The 24,431-nt window shown below is 55.1% G+C and overlaps 11 protein-coding genes across 11 annotated transcripts; 8 read left to right on the top strand and 3 right to left on the bottom strand.

The window, feature by feature from the left end:
- Positions 1-1,600: 1,600 nt before the first annotated feature.
- On the bottom strand, positions 1,601-3,089 carry BBK36DRAFT_1134850 (FAD/NAD(P)-binding domain-containing protein; the record flags this gene model as incomplete). Its single annotated transcript, XM_024892440.1, has 1 exon — positions 1,601-3,089. A coding segment is annotated over one exon (1,486 nt), but the record flags the coding sequence as incomplete, so codon positions are not given.
- Positions 3,090-4,163: 1,074 nt separating this feature from the next.
- BBK36DRAFT_1167435 (TPR-like protein) lies at positions 4,164-6,106 on the top strand (the record flags this gene model as incomplete). Its single annotated transcript, XM_024895047.1, has 4 exons — positions 4,164-4,234; positions 4,304-4,602; positions 4,670-5,886; positions 5,948-6,106. The coding sequence occupies 4 exons, from the start codon at positions 4,164-4,166 to the stop codon at positions 6,104-6,106; spliced, it is 1,746 nt and encodes a 581-aa protein (XP_024751488.1).
- Positions 6,107-6,542: 436 nt separating this feature from the next.
- On the top strand, positions 6,543-8,493 carry BBK36DRAFT_1167434 (aaa ATPase; the record flags this gene model as incomplete). The annotated part of the gene is made up of 2 exons (XM_024895046.1): positions 6,543-8,222; positions 8,410-8,493. 2 exons carry the CDS (start codon positions 6,543-6,545, stop codon positions 8,491-8,493), a joined length of 1,764 nt encoding a protein of 587 aa, XP_024751487.1.
- Positions 8,494-10,331: 1,838 nt separating this feature from the next.
- BBK36DRAFT_1157838 (hypothetical protein) lies at positions 10,332-11,012 on the top strand (the record flags this gene model as incomplete). The annotated part of the gene is made up of 2 exons (XM_024894040.1): positions 10,332-10,566; positions 10,636-11,012. 2 exons carry the CDS (start codon positions 10,332-10,334, stop codon positions 11,010-11,012), a joined length of 612 nt encoding a protein of 203 aa, XP_024751486.1.
- A 1,268-nt stretch (positions 11,013-12,280) lies between these two features.
- On the top strand, positions 12,281-13,583 carry BBK36DRAFT_1114850 (hypothetical protein; the record flags this gene model as incomplete). Its single annotated transcript, XM_024890070.1, has 2 exons — positions 12,281-12,655; positions 12,717-13,583. The coding sequence occupies 2 exons, from the start codon at positions 12,281-12,283 to the stop codon at positions 13,581-13,583; spliced, it is 1,242 nt and encodes a 413-aa protein (XP_024751485.1).
- A 1,043-nt stretch (positions 13,584-14,626) lies between these two features.
- On the top strand, positions 14,627-15,637 carry BBK36DRAFT_1134848 (hypothetical protein). Its single transcript, XM_024892439.1, has 5 exons — positions 14,627-14,654; positions 14,708-14,742; positions 14,804-14,853; positions 14,927-15,427; positions 15,488-15,637. Coding segments are annotated over exons 2-4 (549 nt in total). The 5' UTR covers positions 14,627-14,654; positions 14,708-14,741; the 3' UTR covers positions 15,425-15,427; positions 15,488-15,637.
- Positions 15,638-16,162: 525 nt separating this feature from the next.
- BBK36DRAFT_1195039 (acyl-CoA N-acyltransferase) lies at positions 16,163-17,049 on the top strand (the record flags this gene model as incomplete). The annotated part of the gene is made up of 2 exons (XM_024896880.1): positions 16,163-16,909; positions 17,044-17,049. 2 exons carry the CDS (start codon positions 16,166-16,168, stop codon positions 17,047-17,049), a joined length of 750 nt encoding a protein of 249 aa, XP_024751483.1.
- Positions 17,050-17,348: 299 nt separating this feature from the next.
- Positions 17,349-18,401, bottom strand: BBK36DRAFT_50014 (hypothetical protein; the record flags this gene model as incomplete). The annotated part of the gene is made up of 3 exons (XM_024898168.1): positions 17,349-17,643; positions 17,715-18,126; positions 18,197-18,401. The coding sequence occupies 3 exons, from the start codon at positions 18,399-18,401 to the stop codon at positions 17,349-17,351; spliced, it is 912 nt and encodes a 303-aa protein (XP_024751482.1).
- Positions 18,402-19,494: 1,093 nt separating this feature from the next.
- On the top strand, positions 19,495-20,495 carry BBK36DRAFT_1195033 (thiamine pyrophosphokinase; the record flags this gene model as incomplete). Its single annotated transcript, XM_024896879.1, has 3 exons — positions 19,495-19,624; positions 19,697-19,767; positions 19,913-20,495. The coding sequence occupies 3 exons, from the start codon at positions 19,495-19,497 to the stop codon at positions 20,492-20,494; spliced, it is 783 nt and encodes a 260-aa protein (XP_024751481.1).
- Positions 20,496-20,654: 159 nt separating this feature from the next.
- Positions 20,655-21,481, bottom strand: BBK36DRAFT_157175 (v-SNARE protein; the record flags this gene model as incomplete). The annotated part of the gene is made up of 2 exons (XM_024897656.1): positions 21,464-21,481; positions 20,655-21,395 (listed from the first exon to the last, which is right to left on the bottom strand). The coding sequence occupies exons 1-2, from the start codon at positions 21,464-21,466 to the stop codon at positions 20,655-20,657; spliced, it is 744 nt and encodes a 247-aa protein (XP_024751480.1). The 5' UTR covers positions 21,467-21,481.
- A 750-nt stretch (positions 21,482-22,231) lies between these two features.
- Positions 22,232-23,940, top strand: BBK36DRAFT_1134847 (MFS general substrate transporter). Its single transcript, XM_024892438.1, has 3 exons — positions 22,232-22,249; positions 22,283-22,292; positions 22,313-23,940. Exon 3 carries the CDS (start codon positions 22,357-22,359, stop codon positions 23,923-23,925), a length of 1,569 nt encoding a protein of 522 aa, XP_024751479.1. The 5' UTR covers positions 22,232-22,249; positions 22,283-22,292; positions 22,313-22,356; the 3' UTR covers positions 23,926-23,940.
- Positions 23,941-24,431: the final 491 nt, after the last annotated feature.

The following is a 24,431-nucleotide window of genomic DNA, read 5'->3' as shown; positions in this document are numbered from 1 at the left end:
GAGGAGGATGGGGGCAGATGGTTAGCGGAGGATAGGGAGACAGCATACATGTACATGGTTTTAGATCATTCCACGCTTTTGCCTCTTAGCTTCGACACCCCGGTTGCGGTCAATCCGGAGGCCCTTGGCTACATATATTGAATGCTAGCTGCAACACCTCGTCAATATTGATACGCAGGTCTTGGGAGTAAATCGGATTGAGTGTGTAAAAGCGGGATTGGCGGCTGAAAGATGGTCCCGGGCATGCTTAGCAGGGGCGTGAATGGGAAATGGGGGACATCATGCCGCTTTTATTCATTGGTGCTCAGTTCCCCGGATCTTATTGTGAAAGACATGAGGCCCAGCATTGAGCTCGACAGCGTGCAGTTAAAGATTACGATGGCGAGATTCTTTCGCCAGCTGTTGTTGGCCCGGCTTGCACTTGTATGCACCGGGCTGAGAGTCTAACATGCGTCTGGGCTTCCAATAGAGTGAATCCATGCACGATACCATGAAAAGTTTCATACATAAGAACCCTTCAGGTTGACACATGTTGATCCATCTGACGGGCCTCTTCAGCCTCCAGGTCCGCGGTTCGCTAGCCGCGGGCCGGGCCAGGGCTCATGGGGCCACTAATTTAGCGCTGGGCGGGACCGAGTTTGGGGGGAGTTTTACGGGGATTGGAATTGATGGATTCTGGGGTTTTTGACAACATGGAGGCGAGGTGAAAATGCAAGTGTTGAGACATGATATGTATGTACAGATGCATAGAGATCCATCATCAGATTACATTACCTTTCATGCCCGAGCCAGTCACTACATCCAAGAACTGAGAGTACCTGATGAGAATGATAGGTTGAAGGGGTCAATTGCGGTCCATTCGTGCTCTGGCAGTACGCTGAGTCCATCCAATATCCCATATCCCTAGCCCCCAATTTCCGCTGACAGCCCGAGAGTCCAGAATTGCCAACGCTCAGCTTGATCATGCTGTAAGATATCTTACAAACATCCGATACAGCCCAAGTATATGCACCTAGTTACAGATGACTCCCTAGCGAGTTATGCGTCTGGTCCAAGTGACTAACGCCGCAGGCATATATTCGCCACAATCATGCTTGGGAGGCCCTCGATCGTGTAGGCCACCGATCAAAGCTTACCACTAACTCAATCTTTTGGTAATACAACGACGAGAGAAATATGGTACGAGATGAAATTGTAATCCCTGCGTCCGGTCCGATGAAGTAAACACGGTAAGATCTCCGATGATTAGGACATTGGTTACACCCGGAAAATGATAGGCTGAGACAACAACGGTGTTCAATCTAACGGCGTCTCAGTCAAACCAAGAGCCCGGTTCCGCGTCTCTCTCTGTAACGGTGTTTTGTCGTATCCAGTGTGTGACCATCAACCCGCGGCTCACCTGCGAGCGATATTGGTATGAACTGTTGCGACACGGACGCCTATTTCCCAGTGCTGCGTCTATAAATACTCAGCCCAGTAATGGACTGTAATATTATCATTCAGAATGAAAAACATCCAAGGCATCTATCTCTCTATGTAGCATCTACCTCTAGGTAAGACATGAACCCCAATCTACATAAACAAGTCGAGTCACCATGGTCAGTTACTTTGTCTTCTTGGCCTCCTTTTTCGTATACACCAGCCCATCCCTCATGTTTCCAAACCACAACGCCCAGTAATCGACAACCAAATTCAACCGCCCATAATACGGCGCAATGCCCGTCGCCTTGGGTATCCTGTCCCACGCCTTGACGAAATACGAGCTCTTTGCATTCGTACACGACAGCCGCGGCATGCCTTCCGTCCTCTCAATGACGGGGACCACGCTCGTCGCGCTCTCTGCCTCCATCTGCTTCAGCACGCGAATGCCCAGCTTTGTCATGGAGTCGGCGCCCGGCGTCCATGTTGTCGTCACGTAGCCAAAGACGGAGACTAGGTTCGGCACGCCTTCAATCATGCAGCCTCGCCACGCGTACTGCTCGCCAACGTTGATTGCCTTGCCGTCGACGTGGGGTCCGATTCCGCTGAGGATCTGAATGTGCAGTCCCGTCGCGGTGACGATGATGTCTGCTGGGAGATGGCGTCCAGATTTGAGCACGACGCCGTCCTTGTCGGCGGTATCAATTACGTCGGTCACCACTTCGACGTTATCGCGATGCAGGGCGTTGAAGAACTCGTCATCGGGTGTCAGGCAGAGCCGCTGCTCAAACGGGCCATACGTCGGGTTGAAGTGAACCGCAGCATCGACCTTCTTGGGCAGCTTCTTCTCCAGATCCAGCGTGATCAGGTAGCGTCCGAGGCGAGGCCACCGCAGGCAAAGTTCCGAGATGAAGACCTCGAACCAGACGTCGATGCACTGGCCAACCCAGCACACCCACGACAGGGGCAGCACCATCGAGAGAAGAGATTCAAACTTCGAGTGTCGGTCCACGGAAATGACGTAGGAGGGCGTCCGTTGAAGCATCGTGACCGATTTTGCCGTTTCCGCCATTGCTGGCAAGAGAGTGATGGCGGTTGCTCCGCTGCCGATGATGACGACGCGCTTGTCGCTGTAATCGAGATCCTCCGGCCACCACTGCGGATGGACGACTGTGCCTTCAAAGTTGTTGATGCCGGGAATGGGGCTCTTCAGGGACTGCTCGTACGAGTAGTAGCCCACGCAGGAGAAGATAAAGTTGGCCTTGAGCAGCTTCCTAGAGCCGTGGACGTCGACTTCAAGCGTCCACCTCTGCTCGTCGCTGCTCCAGTCGCTGCGGACGACGCGGTGTCCGAGCCGGATCTTGTCCAGCGTGCCGTCCGTCTTGGCCGCATCCTCGAGATACGCGAGAATCTCAGCGGCGGAGGCCATGTTGTGGGAGTGCTTCCAGGGGTGCCAGGCGAAGCCAAAGGAGCGCATGGACGAGTCGCTGCGCATGCCGGGATACTTGAAGAAGCTCCAGGTGCCGGCTATAACGTCGCGCGCCTCGAGGATGGTGAAGGTTCGGTGAGGGACCTCGGTTTGCAGCCGGTGAGCGGCGTTGATGCCGCTGAGGCCGGCGCCGATGACGACGATGTCATGGTCCTCGACGGGCAGGTCGGAGGCAGCCATTGATACTAATACCTTACCTTGGGGTTAGGTAGCTCAATGAGATCTAACTTTATCTGATGCCACGGGAGGCGCTTTCAAGCAGGTGATGCGTTGGCTGGCGAGAGCGTCAGGAGATGCTGAGAGAAGGCCGCCCAGCGTGGAGATTGGGGCGGATGAGGTTCCGATTCGTTCTAGGACGTTTTCGGCTCATGGTTCTTTATACCTTGGGCAGTGAAAGGCGCCACTACCGCTACCTTAGGCATAGGCTGCGAATTAGTGAACCGTAAAGACCTGCTGCTGGCCTCCGACAAACGGGAACGTAGCCTGGCAACTGGACCAGGACGCCAGGGTTCATCCGCCTGCATGGGATCAGATGTGGTCGATGGTGACAGATTGGGGTAGCAGCACTAGAGAGGTGCTGTGCATAGGTACAAGAAGTCGATATAGACATAAGGTAGACTGTGATTGAAGATGTGAAAGACGACAACAACTAGGAATGCCAGAGCTTCAAGTGACAAGTCTCAACTCGAGGAGGACTCTGAATCCGATCCACTGATTATTAGTCTCAGCTTATACAGTTATAACTCCCAGGCTCTATCCATCTAAGGATAGCTTCAAGGCGCCTGTTGCCTCTCCGCCTCTCCGTCCTTCCAGTCTTTCCCCTGGCTAATTGCTCGTCCTGGAATCGACAAGAGACATGATTGGTCCATGTCAGACGGCAGTAAGTACTAATCCGGTCCAATCTTTCTTAAACTCAGATCAGCAATAAGCGGACTTTTTAAAGATACTATTACGCGTAGTATTGGTATCATCTCGGACGGGCTTTTAATGCAGAGCCTCAGCCTCAGCCTGCCACTGGAAGCACCAGCCCCACACCAGCTCAAAGCGGGGCGGGATCCCGCATCGAAGCAGCTAGAAGGTGCCTGTATTTTGCATTTCAACCCCACACTGTCTGCTTCTCTTCACCCAGAGCCGATCATCGCCAAAAGCTTCACGTTCTTTCTCTCCGTCTTGATCTGAAGTGACCATCTGATACCCAATCCTCTGTCTAGCTTCGCAAATCCACCACACACTCACCGCCAAGGCTTCGCTCACCATGGCTTCCGCAGACGAGCTCAAAGCTCTGGGCAACAAGGCCATTGCCGAAAAGAACTTTGACGACGCCATGTAAGTTTGCAACCCCTCCAACCGGCCCAGCAGACGAGATGGCAAAAGCTGACAGCATTCTGCCCGCAGCGACAAGTTCACCCAGGCCATCGCCCTGCAGCCCGACAACCACATCCTCTACTCCAACCGATCCGCCGCCTACGCCTCCAAAAAGGACTGGGACAACGCCCTCAAGGACGCCGAGAAGACCACCGAGCTCAAGCCCGACTGGGGCAAGGGCTGGGGGCGCAAAGCCGCCGCCCTCCACGGCAAGGGAGACCTGCTCGGCGCCAACGATGCCTACGAGACCGGCCTCAAGCACGACCCCAACAATGCTCAGCTCAAGAGCGGCCTGGCCTCTGTTGAGAAGGCCATGCAGCAGGAAGCTGGTAGGTTCTACCCGTAGCAGAAGCCGTTTCCACAGTCGACATGTTCTCTAACGTACACTCTCTACAGGCGCCGGACTCGACCCAACTGGCGGCATTGGCAAGATGTTCAAGGACCCCCAGCTGATTCAGAAGCTCGCCTCCAACCCCAAGACGAGCTCCTTCCTGGCCGACCCCGCCTTCATGGCCAAGCTGCAGCAGATCCAGCAGAATCCTCTCAACTCCCAAGACCTCTTCAGCGACCCCAGGATGATCCAGGTGCTGGGCGTCCTGATGGGCGTCGACATGGAGATGCGGGACAGCCCCCCTGAGGGCGCCCAGACGTACAATGTGTCCGAAGATACCCCCATGCCCGACGCTCCCAAGAAGCAGCCCGAGCCCAAGAAGGAGCCCACTCCCGAACCCGAGCCCGAGCTCGACGAAGAGGCTCTCGAGAAGAAGAAGAAGAAGGAAGAGGCCGACAGAGAGAAGGCGCTCGGCACTGAGAACTACAAGAAGCGCAACTTTGACGCCGCCATCGAGCACTACAGCAAGGCCTGGGAGATTTACCAGGACATCACCTACCTGAACAACCTCGGCGCCGCTTACTTCGAGAAGGGCGACTACGACAAGTGTATCGAGGCCTGCCAGAAGGCCGTCGACGAGGGCCGACAAATCTATGCCGACTTCAAGCTCATCGCCAAGAGTTACGCCCGTATCGGTACTGCTTACGAAAAGAAGGGCGACCTTGCCCTGGCAGTCGAGAACTACAACAAGTCCTTGACCGAGCACCGAACCCCAGACGTCCTGAACAAGCTCCGCGCTGCCGAGCGAGCCAAGACGGAGGCGGCGAAGAAGGCATACATCGACCCCGCCAAGGCCGAGGAGGCCCGTGAGGAGGGTAACAAGAAGTTCAAGGAGATGGACTTCCCCGGCGCCGTGGCCGCCTATACTGAGATGATCAAGCGAGCTCCCGATGACCCCAGGGGATACAGCAACCGTGCCGCCGCATTCGTCAAGCTGTTTGAGTTCCCCAGCGCCCTGGACGACTGCAACACGGCCATCAAGAAGGATCCCACCTTCATCCGGGCCTACATCCGAAAGGCGCAGGCTTACTTTGGCATGCGCAAGTACTCTGACTGCGTGGATACCTGCGATGAGGCTCTAAAGGTGGACGCGGAGCACCACAAGGGCGCCAACGCTCGTGAGATTGAGCAGCAGCAGCAGAAGGCCTTTGCGGCCATGTACTCAGCCCGTGAGAACGAGACGGAAGAGCAGACAAGGCAGCGGTTGATGCAGGACCCAGAGGTAAGATTTCCTTCGCTTCTATATAGCGACTATATGAACCTTGGCTAACGAGACATTGCAGATCATGGGCATCATGCAAGATCCAGTCATGCAGGCCATCCTGCAGCAGGCACAGTCCGACCCCATGGCGCTGCAAGAGCACATGAAGAACCCCACCGTGCGGTCCAAGATCCAAAAGTTGATTGCGGCGGGTGTCATTAGAATCGGCGGTCGGCCATGAGCGGAAAAACGGGCATAAGGGGTGACTTTGAAGGTTTTGTAAATCCAATTAATGAGTCAATGAAGCAACTTCATATGTAATGTATATCTAGTAGGTGCGTCCAAAGAAGCATTGTTTGCCTAGGAACAAGAGGCCCTCACCAACATGACATCCCTTTTTCATTTCTCTTCTACGCCAAAAGTACATACCTCCCTGTGAACGTTCCAAGGCCATAAGAACACTGTTCTTCAGGAACAAACAGACTCGAACTCGCCTTCTCACGTACTTGACGACTTCAGGCTGTTCACCAAACTCATCTCATGCTGTCTGCTTACGATGATGATTACATAATCTTACCTACATTCACTGTCGCATTGAGCTGTGGGCTCAGCGATTCTACATACTCTTTTCGATTCATGCCTTCAGTCTTGATCAGCACAATTTTTATCGAAGCACCATGAACTCATCTCTCGCAGAAAGAGTCGATGCCATAGTCATTTACGATGACGATGAAGAGGCGAAAGACTTCATCGTGATAGATGATAGTGGTGAGGGGATTCCAGATAGTCAAGAGTCCCCATCAACCCTCGATGTTCAACCCATCCGCGGCATCTCAAACTATGACCCAGTAAGAGCTCTAGCAAGAGCTCCATCGAGCACTGCACCGCCGCTGTGCAAGGAGCAGCGAGACCTGCTGCACCTCATCGCAACGGGACGAAACGTCTTCTTCACCGGCTCGGCAGGCTGCGGAAAATCCACCGTGCTCAAGGCTGCTGTCCTGATGCTGCGGCAGATGAACAAGATTGTCCACATCGTTGCGCCCACCGGCCGGGCAGCACTGCAAGTCGACGGCATGTCGACATGGTCATACATGGGCTGGACACCGGACTACCACAAAATGCCCATCAAGGATCTCATTCGCAAAGGGTTCCGGAAGCACATCAAGAAGCGGTTGAGGGACACCGACGTGCTCATCATTGACGAGATCAGCATGGTGGAGAACCAGCATCTCGAGCGCATGAATATCTGCATGAAGGCTGTGCGCTGCTGGAATGAATGGGAGAAGAGGGGGGACGATGATTGGAAGACGGTGACAAACATTGACGCCTTTGGAGGAGCCCAGGTCATCGTTACGGGTGACTTTTGTCAACTGCCTCCCGTCAAGCCATTTGAGTTCTGCATGGAGTGCGGGCAGCGGATGATTGCCGACGAAGACGACGCCGAGTTCAACTGCGAAGAGAACCATGGGCCATTTCGAGATGCGGACAAGTGGGCGTTCAAGAGTCAGGCTTGGGAGCAGGCCAATTTCGCCCACGTGAACCTGCAGGAGATTCATCGCCAAAAGGACGAGCAGTTCATCAGGATGCTACAAAAATGCCGGCTTGGGATTCCCTTCCTACCTCATGAGATGCATACACTCATGGACCATCCTTGCGATGTGCACAAAGCGACAAAGCTTCTCTGCACGAGAAACGAGGTCGCCCAGGTGAATCGGGTAAACTTCAACAAGTTGAAGACGCCAAAAGCTGAATACGACGCGCTAGACGGCTTCATCGCATATCAGGAAGAGCATCAATACCTACCGCAATATCAGCAACGTTTGCCTGACGGAACACTGGCAGCCTGTCGGGACCAGCGCCTGGAGTCTCGTGTCACACTGCGCGGCGGCATGCTAGTGATCCTGCAAGTCAACCTCAACATCAAGGGCGGACTGGTCAACGGAAGTCAGGGTATCATCTGCGGCTTCGAAAAGTTCGACCCTGAGAATCTCCCTAGAGAAGCCAAGGGCAAGGATGCCGACGCTATCCCCTCACACCTTCGCCTCAACGGAGACCACGCAGGACTCAGGGAGACGCAGATACGGAAATTCATGGAGCAGCAGCAGCAACGACAACAAAGGAACCCGGCTCAGGCACACGCTTGGCCGCGGGTGCTCTTTCATAACGGCCGAAAATGCGTCATCTACGCCTCCTGTGTCGTCAACTCTGTCGGTGACAAAGAACCGTATTCGCTGCTGCATCGGACGCAGATCCCCCTTATGCCGGGCTGGGCGATGAGCGTCCATCGAAGTCAGGGCATGACGCTGGATCGCGTCATCGTCGACCTGTCTAATGCCTTTGAGGAGGGCCAGGTCTATGTCGCCTTGTCTCGAGCGACGAGTCTGGAGGGACTCAAGATTGAGGGCAGCGCGAGCGGACTGTTCACAACGGGAGGAAATGAGGATGTACAGAGGTTTCTGCAGGCGAAGTTCGGCGATGGACTGTTCAAGGCGGTACGAGAGTTTTCGAGTTCAGGGTTTGCTGGGACTGGACAAAGCGAAAAAGACGAGGGAGGCTCAAAAAATTGCGTACGGGCATATTGGTGACCACCATTTCACGAGCAAACGATGTGCAGCGACATTTGGATAGGACAGCCTTCACCTGATGTTAATCACCGTCGTATAGCTTTTGCATTGAGCACCACTTGAGCATTTCGGCGGTATTCGCATACGAGCATCTCATAACAAGAGTTTACTCGAAGATTTCACCAAAGCGACCACCAGGGGGTTATTTCGTCGAACAATAGGCTCTCTACATTGAAAGGCTCCAACCGCCATGCCAGGCCCGCTTCGTTATCACTGTCTTCAGTGGGAGAAGTGTCGATGTCGCTCTATGGGCGACGAATTGCCGCGGCTTCGCAGACCAAGCAGCTCTACCCATTCGACCAGCGAGCGAGCCATTGCTCATGACGGACACCTTTCCTGGACTGTTTGTTTTTTAACTTTGATGGACGTTGAGGCGTTATGGTTGCCTTTTTTGTTGATTTTGCTCGATACAGGAGCTCAAAAGTGTAGGAATACCCACTGGATATGATTAAGAGTATGATGTTACTGTTCCAAGGCTTAAGAATGATACCACCTGGATGTATTGAATGATATGACCATGTGATGTGTGAAAACTATGTATGGATAAAGCAGATTTCGAACGGTCTCTGTCTCCATGTGTTGGATGAAAAGGTGAAATCACCCTTGGGCTTATTCTTCAAAGAACAGATGACTTTTGTTAAGTGTGTGGTTACTATGAAACGGACGTTGAAGTTGGATACGGTCACAGAAATCGTGTCTCTCGAACCAGAATCTCAACTGGGCGAAGAATGCAATGCCCGCGACTGGTTGTTTCTCGGTAGTATATAGTTACCTTTCTCTCGCATTACAGGGACGGCAATCACGTTTTGACTGGACCAGACCTTGGCTCACAGCTCCAATCACTCACCCCCCCGCCGTGAAACATCTTCGTCTACACCACTGGGTGGTGTCGCCTTGACAGCATCAATTCTGTGAGCCGGCCTATTCGTTGGCACTTTCCGAGGCAACAGTGGAGATGTCCTCTTCAGGGGCTGTCTAGGGAAAACAAGTCCGTAACGAATGTACTTCTCAGTTATGTATGTGAGATAGGTAGAGAAGGATGGTCGGTTTGGACGTCTCCCTCATTCAAAGCCTAGCTATCGATGTTATGTGGTGGAAGACATGTTAACAGTGACTGCGGACTCATAATAGACGGGATCAAGGAAGTAGAGAGAGCATGATCGAAGCCGTATAGGTTGCGTTTTCACATTGACTCTGGAACTCCATCTCCGAGAGCAACAGACTTGCGGAGAAGCAGGGATAGAGGCTCTCCTAAAGCAAAGATAAATATAGACACGGCAAGTGCCAGGCCCGCGGCGGCTCCAGGTCTGGGGATAGCGTCCAATACTCCGATCTAATCTGATGATTTGATGTAAATACCGTCTGGCCCTCTCCACCTCCTCACATTCACCAGGCACAAACAAACCGCCAAGCCCCGGAGATCGTCAGTAGGAAGCCACAAGTCTACGAAGTGCTTCCCATGTGCTACCAAAACTTGACAAAATCTCATGAAATTGCACGTTGGTAGGCGTAGTGGAAACACGCTCTAGGGGGGCTTTTGGCTCGGGAATCCGTGCGCTGATCCACGACAATATGTTGTTGTCTGTTGGGCGAACAATCGTCCATGAATACGAACAAATCGTCCAAGCTCAGGGCAAAGCCTCCAGTAAAAAATCGGAAATTGAAGGACAAAAGGTTCCGAGTCGCTGGCCTAAGCGGCCTGGTGCGGAGGACTTTGAAATGCATTTATGAGGCCCGTTCCTGCATCTCTGCCTGCTTTGCCTTCTTCTCAACGGATTGTAATCACTGCATAGCGAACTTTTCAAAATCACCTCTCGAGATACCAACCAAACGCCAATCAAGATGAAGACCGCCTCCCTCTTCTTCGCCGCCTCAATGGCCGTCGCCGTCGCCGCAAAGAGTCTGTCGGATGTGCTGCCGAAGTGCGCCGTAGATTGCGCCGAGACGGCCCTCAAGGGGGCCAGATGCGCCCTTGACGACACACCCTGCCTCTGTGCAGACCAGACCACCTATCAGACCCTCCTCCAGCCAGCGGTCGAGTGCATGGTCAAGGCATGCGGCCAACAGGAGACAATCAGTAAGACCCTCGCTTCACCGTGGCGACGTCGAACGTTCTATACATGTCAGCTGACACACACGTTTACAGCCAAGATTGCCCCTGCTGTGGTTCAGTTCTGCGCCGCCGCGAACCCCAAGCTCCCGTCTCCCTCTTCTCCCGCCCCGGCCGCGACAAAGACGATCCACACGCCTTCAATCAAGGCCTCGTCTGCTTCGGCTTCTCCTGCGGGTTCCGAGACTGCGTCCGAGGCGTCCGAGACTACGGCTCCCCAGAAGAAGTGGACGTCTGATCAGCCATCTGAAGTCCCCGAGGCGACGGCCAGTGAAAGCGCGACTGCTGCTGCGTCTGAGCAGCCTTCTTCGACCACAGGCACCGCGGCGGCGTCCAGCGGTGCGGCTGCTGGAGCTGCAGGGCCCATGGTGACCGCCGCACTGCTCGTCGCCGGCGCCGTTGCCATGCTGTAAAATTGTGTACGAGTTTGAATACTGCTGCTGAGTGAGATGTGCCTTATGGGAGGAAAGATGGTGGTGAGAGATGAAGGAGTCATGTTGAGTACGGAGTACATGTCTGGAGGATCGAGATGTACAATACCATGTGCTTATATAAGCCGGATTGATGACATGGATGGAAATGCAGATGCAGATTCGCGTCCAGTCGGCGGTAATTCTCCGTACAGATGGCAAATGAGATTCCAGATCCTGAGAGCCGCCCCTTGTCCGCGTCATGACGTGTATCTGTATGCATGTATGTACAAGTATCTTCACAGCTGCAATCACGGGGAAAGCAAACAAGCAACACACAAACCCATCTCCAGCTGTCATCCAACAGCCAACAAATCGTGCAAGCGGCAACATCATACATGTACGGGCGGGCCATTGTAAATCCAGCCAGCGCAGCTTGGGTGGTACCCGGTACCTGGCAGTGACAGGGACTCAGTGGCCGGACTGGCGGTGTCTTGGGCCGCAAATCACGGCCGTCGCGGGCCATTTGATGTCAACGGGTCGGCGTATCAGCGCGTGCCAGAGCCTGCCAGAGCCCGCAACAGCGCACATGCAGCCGGCGCAGGCCCTTATAGGTGCCAAGTACTGGGTACATGCAGCGCGCTGGAGAGGCGCCAAAAACAGCACTGAGAGCGCGAATGGCAGCGCCCGAGACCCCAACAAGACCCCCAAACGTCAAAGAACCCCCCCTTCAGGATCCTCCAAGGGTCTCCGTCCAGCGCATCGCATCACACGACGACTGGCAGCCGTGAGCTCTGCACTGCGGTTTCAGACGCCGCCCGCGCCTATCCTGTGCGACTCTGCTGAGATCCTACGTGGCGCTGCGATGGAGACGGAGGCCAGAGCCGGCGAAAAAGGGACCTCCACGTGACCCTTTTCTGCGTCTGCCGCCAAGGGAACCCGACCCGACTCCCCCCCACCGCCGTATGCGGCAGGTCACGATCCCGACTCAGTCTTGTCTCTCGCCTGACTTCTCCTGCTTGTCTCCCTGGCCTGCTGCCGCTGCTGCTTGCTGCCGGCAATATCACGCAAGAAGAGAAGCCTCCCCAAAGGCTGCCTGAGAGTCTGCCGCCGCCGCTGCTGCTGCTGCTTTCACAGGCTGCCACTGGGGGTCCATCCGTCCAGCCGAGGTCTTCTCTCTTTTTTTTCCATAGCTCCCAGAGCTACCTCCGACACCCACCCCGACCCCGAACGAACGCCTCGGTCCTCAGCCCCTCAGCCTCGCGCCCGCCATGTCTGAGGACGACATGGACCTCGCCGCCCAGGACGCCCAAGGCGCCGGCCGCGTCGATCGCGACCGCCGAGCGCCGCGCTTCAGCTGGACGCCCGCCTACGAGGCCACCTTCTTCCGCAGTCTGTGCGAGAGCGTCCAGCTGGGCATGCGGGAGAACAGCAGCTTCAAGGCCGAGGCGTGGGAACGCGCGATGCAGGCCTTGCAAGAGCACCACGGCGCTTACCCGGCCAAGAGCCATCTGATCAACAAGAGCGATAACGCTCGGAAACGCTTCCGCTTATGGCGCGGCCTGCGAGAGGACCCGGATTTCGTTTATAACCCCGTGACGAGGACGGTGACGGCCACCGAGGAAGCTTGGAGAGCGCACATCGAAGTGAGTTGGGCCGCGTCTCGCGCACGCATGCCGCCGGGTTGCTGATTTCTCTTGCCATTAGCGGGAGCCGCTGTCGCGAGCCTTGAGGGGGAGGCCCTTTGACCATGAAGAATACATGGAGGTGCTGTATCCGGACGTGGTTGGGTCAGGAGGGGCGCCAAAGAGGATCATGAAGCCACGACGAAAGACGGACGGTCAGCCTTGCGACGAAACGGAGATGCCGGGGACGGGCGTGCTGAATCTGCAAACCGAGCCGACGCTCCTGGTGCAAGAGCCCTCAGAGGGGCCGAGCCAACAGCCACCGCAGCCGCAGCCACCTCCGCACAAGGGCTCCCTGACTCAAGCATCGACGGCGTCTTCGTCCGCAGCAGGCGTCCAGCCACGACCAACGACAGCACCCTCGATACCTCGCAACCTCACTACTGGACAAGGCTCGGCTCTGACGCCCCCCGAAGAGTCGATCCCCCAGAGCCGGAAGAGACCATCCCCCATGGGACGACAGTCTTCCGGTGACCTTGCTCAGTCAACATCTGCCCCTGTCCTCGGACAATCAGCTCTGCCGACCTCGCCGGAAAAGCGCCGCCGACTGTCGTCTCGAGATGAATCCAACGCCAGTATAAGCACACCCACTCCTTTGCTGGGCTCTTCTGCTCTGTCAAGGCCCGCCCTCGAAGCTCGGTCCCGCTCCGAACCCCAAAACGCCGGGCTGCCATCGATATTAGAGGAACTGTCAAAGACAAGCAGGGCTCGGATGTGGAGAGAGGAGGCTGTCGACATATTGTTTCAGGATTTCGCAAACGAGGACGCAGACCTGCAGATCAAAATATCAGAGAGCATTTTGAGCGACGAGCACAAGGCCATGGTGTTTTGCAAGATGCCTCCGCAGCTGAGGCAGCACTGGGTCAAAAAGCATCGCGGCCTCGCATGATAAAGAAAGGAAAAGAGCGACTTGGAAGATACCCCCTTGGCACTGGATAGCCGAGATGATGTGAGCCTCAGGATTTTTTTCTCATTTGGATTTGGTTCTTTCCATTGTGCAAAAGACCGAACGAATCAACCTTTTGCTGTTGGAATATAAACCGAGCGGCGGGATGGTGTCGAAGACTCGTGGGAGGGAGAGGCGCGTTGAGAGATACCATGATACCCCGATTCACGGCGTTGGAATCACTTGTTGCATTTCAGCGAAGATTGTTGTCGTTGACCATGGCGTTTGTGTGTCGTTGCATTGCATGTCGGGCTCGCGGTCATGAACAACTTGCTGTTTGTACCCTTTTTCGATCTTCTGTTTTTCTTTGTCTTTGCCATATACCTGCCTATTTTTTTTTTTTTTTTTCAGACTCTCATCTCCATCTTTGTCAGTCTTGACACGAGATGGAGAGAGTTTTGACAGTCGTTTGACATGCATAGCTCTTTTGTTGAAGCAATATCAAATCAGAAACCTTTGCAACTGAGGCCTCGTGATGATGCGAAAGGGTTGACCGTAAAAGGAGGGACTCAGCCCTTGGACCTGGACTTATCCGTGATGAAGCAAAGAGTAGCACAGAAAAGCCAGTCGAAAGAGTAGAGAAGGAAGCATTCACTTCCCATTGACGCCAGCAACAAGTTTTACCCTCTTCTAAGCGAATCCTTGAGCAGGCCCTGCTTTTAGCTCTGACCCCGTCCTAAAACATGCATAAAAACTAATCCCTGCCCCATTGATGTAATCGAAAAGCTCCCCCCAAGCTTTCCCCCAATTGCCAAGGCACGAACAAGATCTACGGAAAGCCGAGGTTTTGCGAGCCGCATACGTCATCATCACGGCTTTTTCCAAGACACGACTTATTTTCTAGCTTTGGCGTGACTTTGCGGAGAGCGTTTGCGTCACGGCAAAGGGGAGGTACCTTGCGAGCGCAATTGGCTTTTTCTTTTTTCCTTTCTTTCTTTTTGGGGGAGGTATTTATAGTTGATGCGATTCCGATTTTTGTCCCTTTTTTCCCTTTTCTTCCTTATCGTGAAGCTTGAACAACACCTGAACCACTCGATTTCCATCCACTGATCTTCAACGCAAATTACTTTGATCATCCCCTTCCATTCGTCAACAGCCAAGAGTAAGTTGTTGCAATGACTTGCAGAGTCTGATGATGGCCATGGGTACTGATCGCTGGACAGTGTCTTACGCCGACGCTGCTGCAAAGGGTGCCAAGCAGACTCCCGAAGAGGTACGCCCTTCCTCTCACAAACAATGAAGATTGAGGAAAGAATTTCGGTCAGCTCTCTAACACAATCAATCAGGCCGCTGCCCCTCAACCTCCCGAAATCATCCCCAACGAATCCTCCTCGACGGCATCCCTCATCGACGTCGACATGCCCAGCGTGCACACCGTCCCGCCCGACTTCCTCGAGCAGGACGTCCAGACGGAGACGCAAGCGGAGCGCATCGCGCGCGAGGAGGAAGCCGCCGAGCAGGCCAAGCAGCAGCGGCAGCAAGCCGAGGCCGCGGCGGCAGCCAAGAAGAAGGCGGCGAGCAAGGCCCGCAAGGCCGACTCGTGGCTGACGCGCCAGTTCTCGCAGCTGTCCGACGGCAGCGTGACGGCGATTGCGCTGGCCAACGTGGCGGGCGTCGTGGGCGTCAGCGGGTTCCTGGGGTACCGCGCCTGGGGCCTGTACGAGAGGCGGGTGCTGGACTGGAAGCACGTCGGCGTGGGCGTGGGCGTGCTTGCTGCGGTGGGCGCGGTGGAGGCGGTGCTCGGACGTTATTTGTACAAGAGCAAGGAGAGCGAGTCTCGATGAAGGGAGGAAATGATGGGGTTTTGATGATTGAATTGTTTTCTTGTTCATTTTTCTGATGTTTGTTTGGGCGTTTCGGTTAGGAGAGCTTTTGGTGTTTTGACTCTTTGTCTCTCTGCTCTGATTATGGCCACCATCGTTTGAGTGGCAGTTACATACTCAAACAACGCACATAACGACTCTCTTCTAATTTGACCATTATACCCAACTACATCTTCCACAAATCCTCCAAAAAATTACCGCTCATGTTGTCTCGTCCAACGTCCCCATGCAGCATCTGTTAACAGTGCGTCTCGCAGGCCGCACAGCTCGTTCACATGCCTGTGAGCACTGTGACGTCATCGTCATCATCCCACTAAGCAGCAAGTCTCACTCACGATGCCACGGCCAGAGGAGCAAGAAACTCGATCTACTGATAAATCCTTTAGAATAATAGGGGGCCAAGTTAAAAAGAGCACCTCACAGCAATTCAACAAGCCAAGGACATCGTCAGCCGAGCATGCCGCTTTGTGCCGTTCTCTAGCTACAAACCTTCTATATAACCTAGCAAAGGACAAGCACCAAACAGCACAGCCCACCTTATCTCTCTTCCCTCCATCGTCATCTCCCACGCAACCAATATATTACAACATCATACCTTACTCCAACTTACAGCATACGAAAGGGAAAAAACATATTACAGCTTACACACGACACATGCTTCCCTACCACGACAAAAAGTCCAAATCCCGCCTCCGCCAAATCATGCACTCCCTCCGCCTGCGCCCCGCCCGCGACGAGGACGTCCCCGCCATGGCCGCCCTCGAGGTCGCCGCCTTCCTCGACAGCCCCATGCACAAGGCCATGTTCCCGAAGCGGCTGCGCATCAAGCCGGGCGTGCAGGACCAGCTCGAGTGGAACGTGGCGCGCATGCGCAGGGGGCTCGCGGACCCGAACCTGCATTATCTTGTCGTGCTGACGGACGCGCCGGGCAGGGGGGAGATTATCATCGGCTGCGCGGAGTGGTCTGCGCCGGCGCCTGCGCACGATAGGCATGGAGACGACGGGGAGGAGGACGAGGAGGAGAAGGCGAGGGATCTGGAGCTGCGGATGGCCAGGCTGCCTCCCTTTCTGGACAAGAGCGCGCTGCTGGACGCCAACGACGAGGTGATGGAGCTGATTGCAAAGTCCAAGGACGCCTTCCGGGGACAGAACCGGCACCGGATGTGGACGCTCAACTCCATCTCCGTGGACGGCGACTACCGCGGCATCGGCGTGGGGAAGATGCTCACGCGCTGGGGCATGGAGCGCGCGGACAGGGACCGGACGGGCATCTGGATCATCTCGTCGCCGCTGGGCCTGCAGCTGTACAAGTCGTTGGGGTTCACGCAGGTCGCGGAGGGGTCGAGGCTGGGGGAGCCGCAGTATCTCATGCTCAAGTTTTATGAGCCGGGGCCGGGGGAGCGGGATGAGAAGGAGAGTGAGATTGGGAATGGGAATGGGAACAGGGTGAGTGCGGCGGCGTGAGGAGGGGATTTTTTGGGGGGGGTTTTTTTGGGATTTGGAGTATTGGATGGGTGCAAAGGCGTTTGGGTTTGGGTTTGGATATTGGTAGCTAATTTGCTTGGATTGATACCGCATAGTTTTGAGCATACTGTATGGATTAATGTTTCCTTGAAACGCAGTTCACCACTATGTTATCAGCGAGATTGTAAAGTGGTATGTCATGAAATTCCTCCTGTCAATAATACAATATGCGGGCCGTCTATCGTAAGACCCTTTTCAACACCATCAATACATCCTTTAATACATCGGTCCCTTTGCCAGGAGCCCGCTTAGAATACACTGAAGACAGTCCCAAAATCGACTGCCCTCTAAATTTCTGCCCCAACATCTATAAATGTCCTCCTCGCCATCTATTCCCTCCTCATCGACTCTTCTTCACATCTTACTTCTGCTCCTTCTTTTGGACTTCGACAACCTCACCAGTCACGCTCCCAACCAGCTTGACTCCGGGAAGGTTGTCCGTCTCTGCGCCATTCGAGTGGCTACCCTTGACAATTTCCTCCCGAAGCTCTTGTCGGTCTTCGGCAAAGGGCTCGGGGGCTGTCCCAACAGCCGCCGTAGACGCCGCAGACGCCGCCGCCTCTTGGCCCTCGGTCGGCGCATCGGCTTCGGCATCAGCATCTTCGAGCTCAGCGCCGTAGATCTCCGGGTACTTTCGGAAGCACTCTTGCATGCCCCTAACAAATACTGTCAGCAACAATGGCTTCTCACATCACCTTATATCACCGGGGGAGGGTTCTCTTCATACTGGAACTTTTCAATGCAGTCCATGCCCTTGGGCTCCTCGGTCGAGTACACGAAGCAGCTGAAGGCCGTCTTGAACTCCTCTCCGCAGGGTCCATGCGCCATGCCACCCAGGCAGGGGCAGTCCCAGTTGATCTCGCCCGTCTCCGGGTTGAAGGCGCCCTCCTGGCTGGCCTCCTCCTCCAGTGCATCGGCTGATCCGCCGAATCCGGCTGCGCTCTGGGCGGGCGCTTCTGACTTGTCGTCCGTCGGGGTTGCTTCTGTCTTGGAGGCCTCGGGCTTGGGAGCTTCGGGCTTTGTCGAAGCCGGCTCGACGGGGTGAGGAGGGCTGGCCTGCTTTCGCTTCTGCTCGATCAGGGCGTCGACGGTGGGCAGTTCGTTGTCGGCATACGGGGCAGCGACGGGCAGGGCGTGGGCTACCCACAGAACGGATCAGTAAGAAGCTCCGACAGACTTACACACGAAACAAGGACATAAAGAACATACCCTCAGCCTCGTCTGCAAACACATGGCTCGTGTTGTAGTAGTAGACACCAGCAATCGCCAACCCCCACCGGAAGGCAGAGCTCTTCCATGACCGCGGCCTGTCGGCGGGAGCCGTCGAGGCAAATCGCCGGGGTGCGGCCTGGGCCAGAGAAGTGCGCAAACCGACGGCGGGCCGTGATGCCGTTCTTAGCGCTGCACGATACATTGTGAGGATATTAAAAGGGCGAATAGAGCAAGTAGAGAGGCCAATGGGAGAAAGACAACGAAGATGGGCTCGAGAAAAGCAAGTATCAATGGCGGCGCAAGTTGGGTATGTAATCGCGGAAAAAAAAAGAAGCTTGGATCGGAGCCATGACAGAATCGCCAGATTGGTCAGCGGGACCTTATTATCTCATCACCATCGGACAGACAGAGAGAGAGGGTGTGCGGAAACTTGGCGTATTTAGCCGAGGATTTCCCGTCACATGTTTCCGCAGTGGGGGAGGATTTGATGGGGGAGCAAAGGAGCTCTGCTTCAAGTGGAATCGAAGCCGGCCAGTTGCATCAAGCAAAGGCGATGAGTTCAGTGCCTGCACAAAGTCATTGAAGGCTGTAACTTGGAAGCACTCGAAATCTTGAGTGAGTGGATTCTCAGGAAACGAAGGCAAAATATTCATTCAATTAGAGGCACGGAGTAAAGTAGATGCGTAGAAACAAAGAGAAAGCTCATATGCTTGTCTCAACAGCTGCATGCATGAGAGTTCATGCAGTTCCTCGTAAGGTGCCGCAATCCTACCCTGACTAAGCACTCCTGTCAAATCACCTCGACGCCTCACATCCTCGTCAAAAGAGCATTGATATCAGCTGTCCAGGGGTTTCGCCGCTGATCGCAGGCCGCTCGGTGAGCTTGGACTCGGAGAGCATTGATGGCAGTTCCATCCTTTCATCTTTACGAGCTGAAATTCCAGGGCAACGTCGCACAAACCAGCTGATACAGACAAGGCCACACACTCGTCTATTTTGACAGCTCACTCTCACACAATCCCTAGAGGGGCAGCGAGATTAACTACTAAAGTGGCTCTGCACAACCGCGTTTCCTTTCTTTCTTTCATTCTTACTTCGTTCAACTCAACCTCTCGCACTTCATACCTAAACAGCACCCTCTCGTCTGGCCTCTCAAGTTGAGAGGGCATTCAATCGCACCAACTTTTTCTTCGTTTCACTCTCTTCTCCGCTCTCCCGTCACAACAGCCAGCCGACTATATCTCAACAGCACCAACAACAGCCACCGAGTTCTCATCAAAACAGCAACGCCCCCGATGGCTTCGGTGTTCGAGTGGCAGCCTAACAGGTTTCTGCTGGACCAGCGAAGTCCGCAGCCCTTTGCCCTCCTGGTGCTCAATCAGCCGCTCAAGAACGGCAGCAACCTGCGCAAGCTCTGGAGAAACTGTACGCTCTCGAGAACACACCTTCTATGCCCAATATGTAGGCGTGGACGTTCAAGTGCTAACTCTGGACAAGCATCTCTCCGTGTCGCTGCTGATGGCGGCGCCAATCGTCTTCATGAGCTCTCTTCGTTCCAGGGCAAATACGTGAGTTCTTTGTCTTCATTACTGCCATGACATCATCGGGCCATCGTGTCACGACACTCGGCGTAGCGAAAAGCTGCTCATCCTTTTGAGAAATCGGCTACCCATCTCCAGACATTACTGAATATACTCGGCTAACCCGTTCCAGTCAAACCTCCAAGTCATCATCGGCGACCTCGACTCCCTGAGGCCGCACGTCCACAACTTCTACACCTCCCAGCACACTCCCGCCAAAATCATCCACGACACAGACCAGGAGAGCACCGACTTCGGCAAGGCCATCACGTATATCCGCAAGACGCAGCCCCCCGGAACCGACATCATCGCGCTGGGCGGCATCGGCGGGCGCATCGACCAAGGCCTCAGCCAGCTCCACCACCTCTACCTCTTCCAGTCCGACCCCAACTACGCCGAGGGCCGCATCTACCTCCTCTCCGGCTCCAGCCTGACCTTTCTCCTCAAGGCGGGCACCCACCGCATCCAGGTCAGGGAGGACGGCGAGGAGGACGTCTTTGGCAAGCACGTGGGCATCATCCCCCTGCAGGAGCCGAGCCGCATCACGACCAAGGGCCTGGAGTGGGACGTGACGGACTGGGAGACGCGCATGGGCGGCAGGATCAGCACGAGCAACCACGTTCTCCCGGAGACGAAGATTGTCGAGGTACAGACCACAAAGGATGTCCTCTTCACGATAGCGCTGAGCTGCATCGACGGCGAGGAGGATGGATGAAGAAGCATGGCAGTAGCCGTGCTCTGGCGAGGAGGGGAGGGACTTTCGGTCATCTTTTTGATAGCTTTTTTCAAAGCGAGAGAGAAATGTATACACTTTGATATCCCCGTCACCTCAAAACGCCAAGGCGCCGCTCCGCACGCTACCAATTTGCAAAAAATCATCGTAGGAAGTGAAGCACGAGCCAGCAAAAGAGAAAGAACACAATGACGCCCGCGACGAAGATCCACTTGTCCTCGCGAGCACGGCGCTCCACCATGCGGATCGTGTCGCCGCTCACGCCCAGCGTGTTGGCGATGCCGTAGAGCCGCTTCTGCGTGTTCTTGAGCGTCTCGCGCTGCTGGCCCAGGTCCCCCAGCACGGCCTGCCCCCGCGCGATGAAGTCGTCCAGCGCATGGTTCGTGTTGCTGAAGAAGTTTTGTTCCCGGAAGGCGTGCGCCTCGCGCAGGTCGTCGCCGGCGCCGGTCGTCAGCGAGGTGCTGTTGGAGCTCTTGTGCCGGGGCTGGAACGAGGAGTGCGTCGTCGTCGTCGGCGGCGCGGCGCCGGCGCTGGCGTAGGGGTTCTCCGGCGTGGCGTTGTACGGTCTCCTGCCGAGGAGCTCGGAGCGGTTGTGGTGGTGCTGCGCCTCTTCCCTGGCTCGCTTGACGACGTCGAGCTTGGCGCGGAACTCGGACAGCTCCTCGCGGAAGCGCTTCACCCTCTCGTATGCCTCCTCTTGCTTTTTGGGGACGAGCTCCTGGCGCGCGAGGCTGTGGTATTCGTCGAGCGACTTGGAAAAGGACGTCAGGGAGACGGAGACGCTGCCAATGTCGGCGGGCGTGGGCGCGCTCTTGGATTCGAGGTTGGCGAGGTCACTGCGGATGGCCTTGCTCTGCCGCAGCACCGTGTTGTAGGCGACGTTCTTTGGTGTCACGATTACACTGTCAGTCAAAGTAACAGCAGATGCATTACAACAAGATGAATACTTACCATCTTGAACAGCGCAACAAAGAATCACAGACCTTGTTGCCCCCTGTGCAGGAGCTGGGCTCGTTCATCCATTGGAACTAAGCTGATGCTTGTTTAGTGGCCACATGGCTGTAACAGCCCCGGAATTAGCGGTTTTTCCATGCCGCCGGCAGAGGTACGAACCATTCAAGTATCTTTTCGGCAGATCGAGATTGCAGCTTGTGGAGTCGCCTAAACGGCCGAAGTGAAGAAGAGTCAAAACATCCGGCTTGGCGATATCTAATCGATGTCGCGCTTTAGATACGGCGACAACTGCAATGCTGCAGGGTTATTTTACTGCGTTTGGACTTGACCACATGTAGAAAGATAGGTCATGGAGTAGGTATAAGCCAGCAAGTGAAATGCGTAGGTTAGGTTAGGTATTACAACTGGAATCGTGGCGGATTACCCGTAACGCCCTGATAAACACCAAATCCAGAGCATCGCCAGCACAAAGCCTGCATCATCCTCTATCAGCATCACGTCGTACACTCGGCACGTCATCCGTATTCCACCAGCCTTCCTATCCATCCTCCACCGCCAAAATGCCATCCAAGAAAGTGATGTGTCGTGACATACTGCCTATTCGGGTCGGCGAAGGTAACCGCACGTTGGCTGGTTTGCCGATCTCGGCACCGAGGAGCGGCGACACCTTCACGGATCAAGTTGCCGAACGCTGGCCGATGGCAAGCTTTTCTCCATAGAAGATTCTCCTTTTCTTGAATTCTTAATTGGTGATTGCATCTCATCTTCTCTTTATAAAAGCTGAGAGTGTTCAGACCTTTTTAACTCTGAACTTCACAGACATTCTTCACTGCATTGTGGGACTGAGACATGATACCGCCATTGTCCGTATAAGCTCCATCGCCACCACCATGGGAACGCCAGAAGATGCAACAAACGCTTCCTCAGAGGCGGACCAGCACCGCCTCTCAAGTGAGCTCTCCGACCCAGAGAAGCAGCCACCGCCAGCAGAACAAACCGCCGTCCCTCCCCCTTACTCCATCTACACAACATGGCAGAAGCGCATGCTGGCTCTCGGAGCCGCTTGCACGGCCTTCTTCTCGCCCATGTCCGCCCAAATCTACCTGCCGGCCCTGACACAGCTCTCCGAGGAGCTCCACGTGTCGAGCACGCAGATCAACCTCACCATCACGACTTACATGATCTTCCAGGGCATCACGCCAATGGTCCTCGGGTCTCTGGCGGATAGCGGTGGCAGGAGGCCGGCTTACATTGTCTGCTTCGTGATATACATTGGCGCCAACATTGGTCTTGCCCTGGCTCCCAACTACGGCGCCATTCTGGGCCTTCGATGTCTTCAGTCCGCTGGGTCAAGCACCACAGTGGCGTTATGTATGGCTGTCGTGGCCGATGTCATCACATCAGCGGAACGAGGCCAGTATGTCGGCTACACTGTCGTCCCCGTCGTCCTCGCCCCAGCCATCGGCCCCATCCTCGGCGGCGTTCTTGCTCAGGAACTCGGCTGGAGGTCCATCTTCTGGTTCCTCGTCATCTTCGCGGGAGTCACTCTGGTCCTCCTTTACATGTTCCTTCCCGAAACATGCCGCCGCATCGTCGGCGACGGCTCCATTTATCCGCCGCCACTGTACAGATCGGGGTGGCAGATCCTGACCGCACATCGGAACAAGAACCGCACGGCTCCTCCGCCTGAGAACACCTTCAAGTTCAAGCCGCCCAACATCCTGGGCTCTCTTATCATGCTGACGGAAAAGGAGACGGGGCTGCTGCTGGGAAGCAGTAGTCTTGTTTTCGCAGGCTTCTACTGCATCTCCGCTGCCATGCCCACTTTGTTCAAGGACTCGTATGGATACAACGAGATCACCGTGGGCTTGATGTACTTGCCGTTGGCTGTGGGCTCCGTCCTCGCCGCTCTGATCGTCGGTCCGGCGATCAACAGGAACTACAAGCGATATTGCGAAAAGCTCAACATCCCCCTCGACCGCAGCCGCCAGCAGGACCTGTCCAACTTCCCCATCGAGCGCGTCCGCCTGGAAGTTGGCCTCCCTCTGCTCTGCCTCAGCGGCCTTGCCCTCATTGGCTGGGGCTGGGCCATGAACTACGCCGTCCACGTCTCGGTGCCTTGCATCCTGAGCTGCATCATGGGCATGGGCATGATTGGCTTCAACAACACGACCAACACGCTTCTCGTCGACATTCATCCCGGAAAGGCAGGGACGGCGAGCGCGGCGAACAACTTCTCGCGATGCCTGGTGGGCGCTGGGGCGACGGCGGCGATTGTCCCGCTGATGGACGCTATCGGTGTGGGTTGGTCGTTTACGATGCTCGGTGGTATATATGTTGTGTGTTGCTTGCCGATGATGGTCATCATGGCAAAGGGCATCAAGTGGAGGGCTGAGAAGAAGGCCAAGCTGGAGCGGAAGCAGGAGCGGAAGCAGAAGAAGAAGGGGGAGTCTCAGTAATGCGGACGAGATGAGATATGAATATGACCAAAATGACACAGGATGATGATAGATGTGGGAGAGCTCGATACCCATACGGATAGAACTTTTCTTACGAAGGACTGCATATCAGCGATCTAGTTAGCTATATTAATGGACTTCAAATTGCATACCTATATACACGACCTCATACTACACATCGTTCAGCCTGCATCCTCTGCTATTGTCTGGTCCAGGTCTGTCAAACGAAGTGCAGTGATGTCCATATACATGTACCCCTGAAGCTACAGCAACGTGTACCGCCACACAGAGTATTCAGAGTGGTTTGGTACATAGGCCGCGAAAGGACTTCCGCCATGGACACCGATTGGATCCAAGCCACCTCACCAGCCCTCCATATCGTGTAGGAAGGACTTCTGTCTGAATGTTGGCAGCATGTTTCAGAGCAAAGCATAAGCGTTGTCTAAGCCACGAACCATGAGCATACCTTCCACCCCTCTAAAGGGTGCTGCCCTGGTCACGCAGAA

This window comes from Trichoderma citrinoviride (assembly GCF_003025115.1).
Source record: "Trichoderma citrinoviride strain TUCIM 6016 unplaced genomic scaffold BBK36scaffold_4, whole genome shotgun sequence".
Lineage (NCBI taxonomy): Eukaryota > Fungi > Ascomycota > Sordariomycetes > Hypocreales > Hypocreaceae > Trichoderma > Trichoderma citrinoviride.
This window is presented reverse-complemented; position numbering and strand designations above follow the sequence as displayed.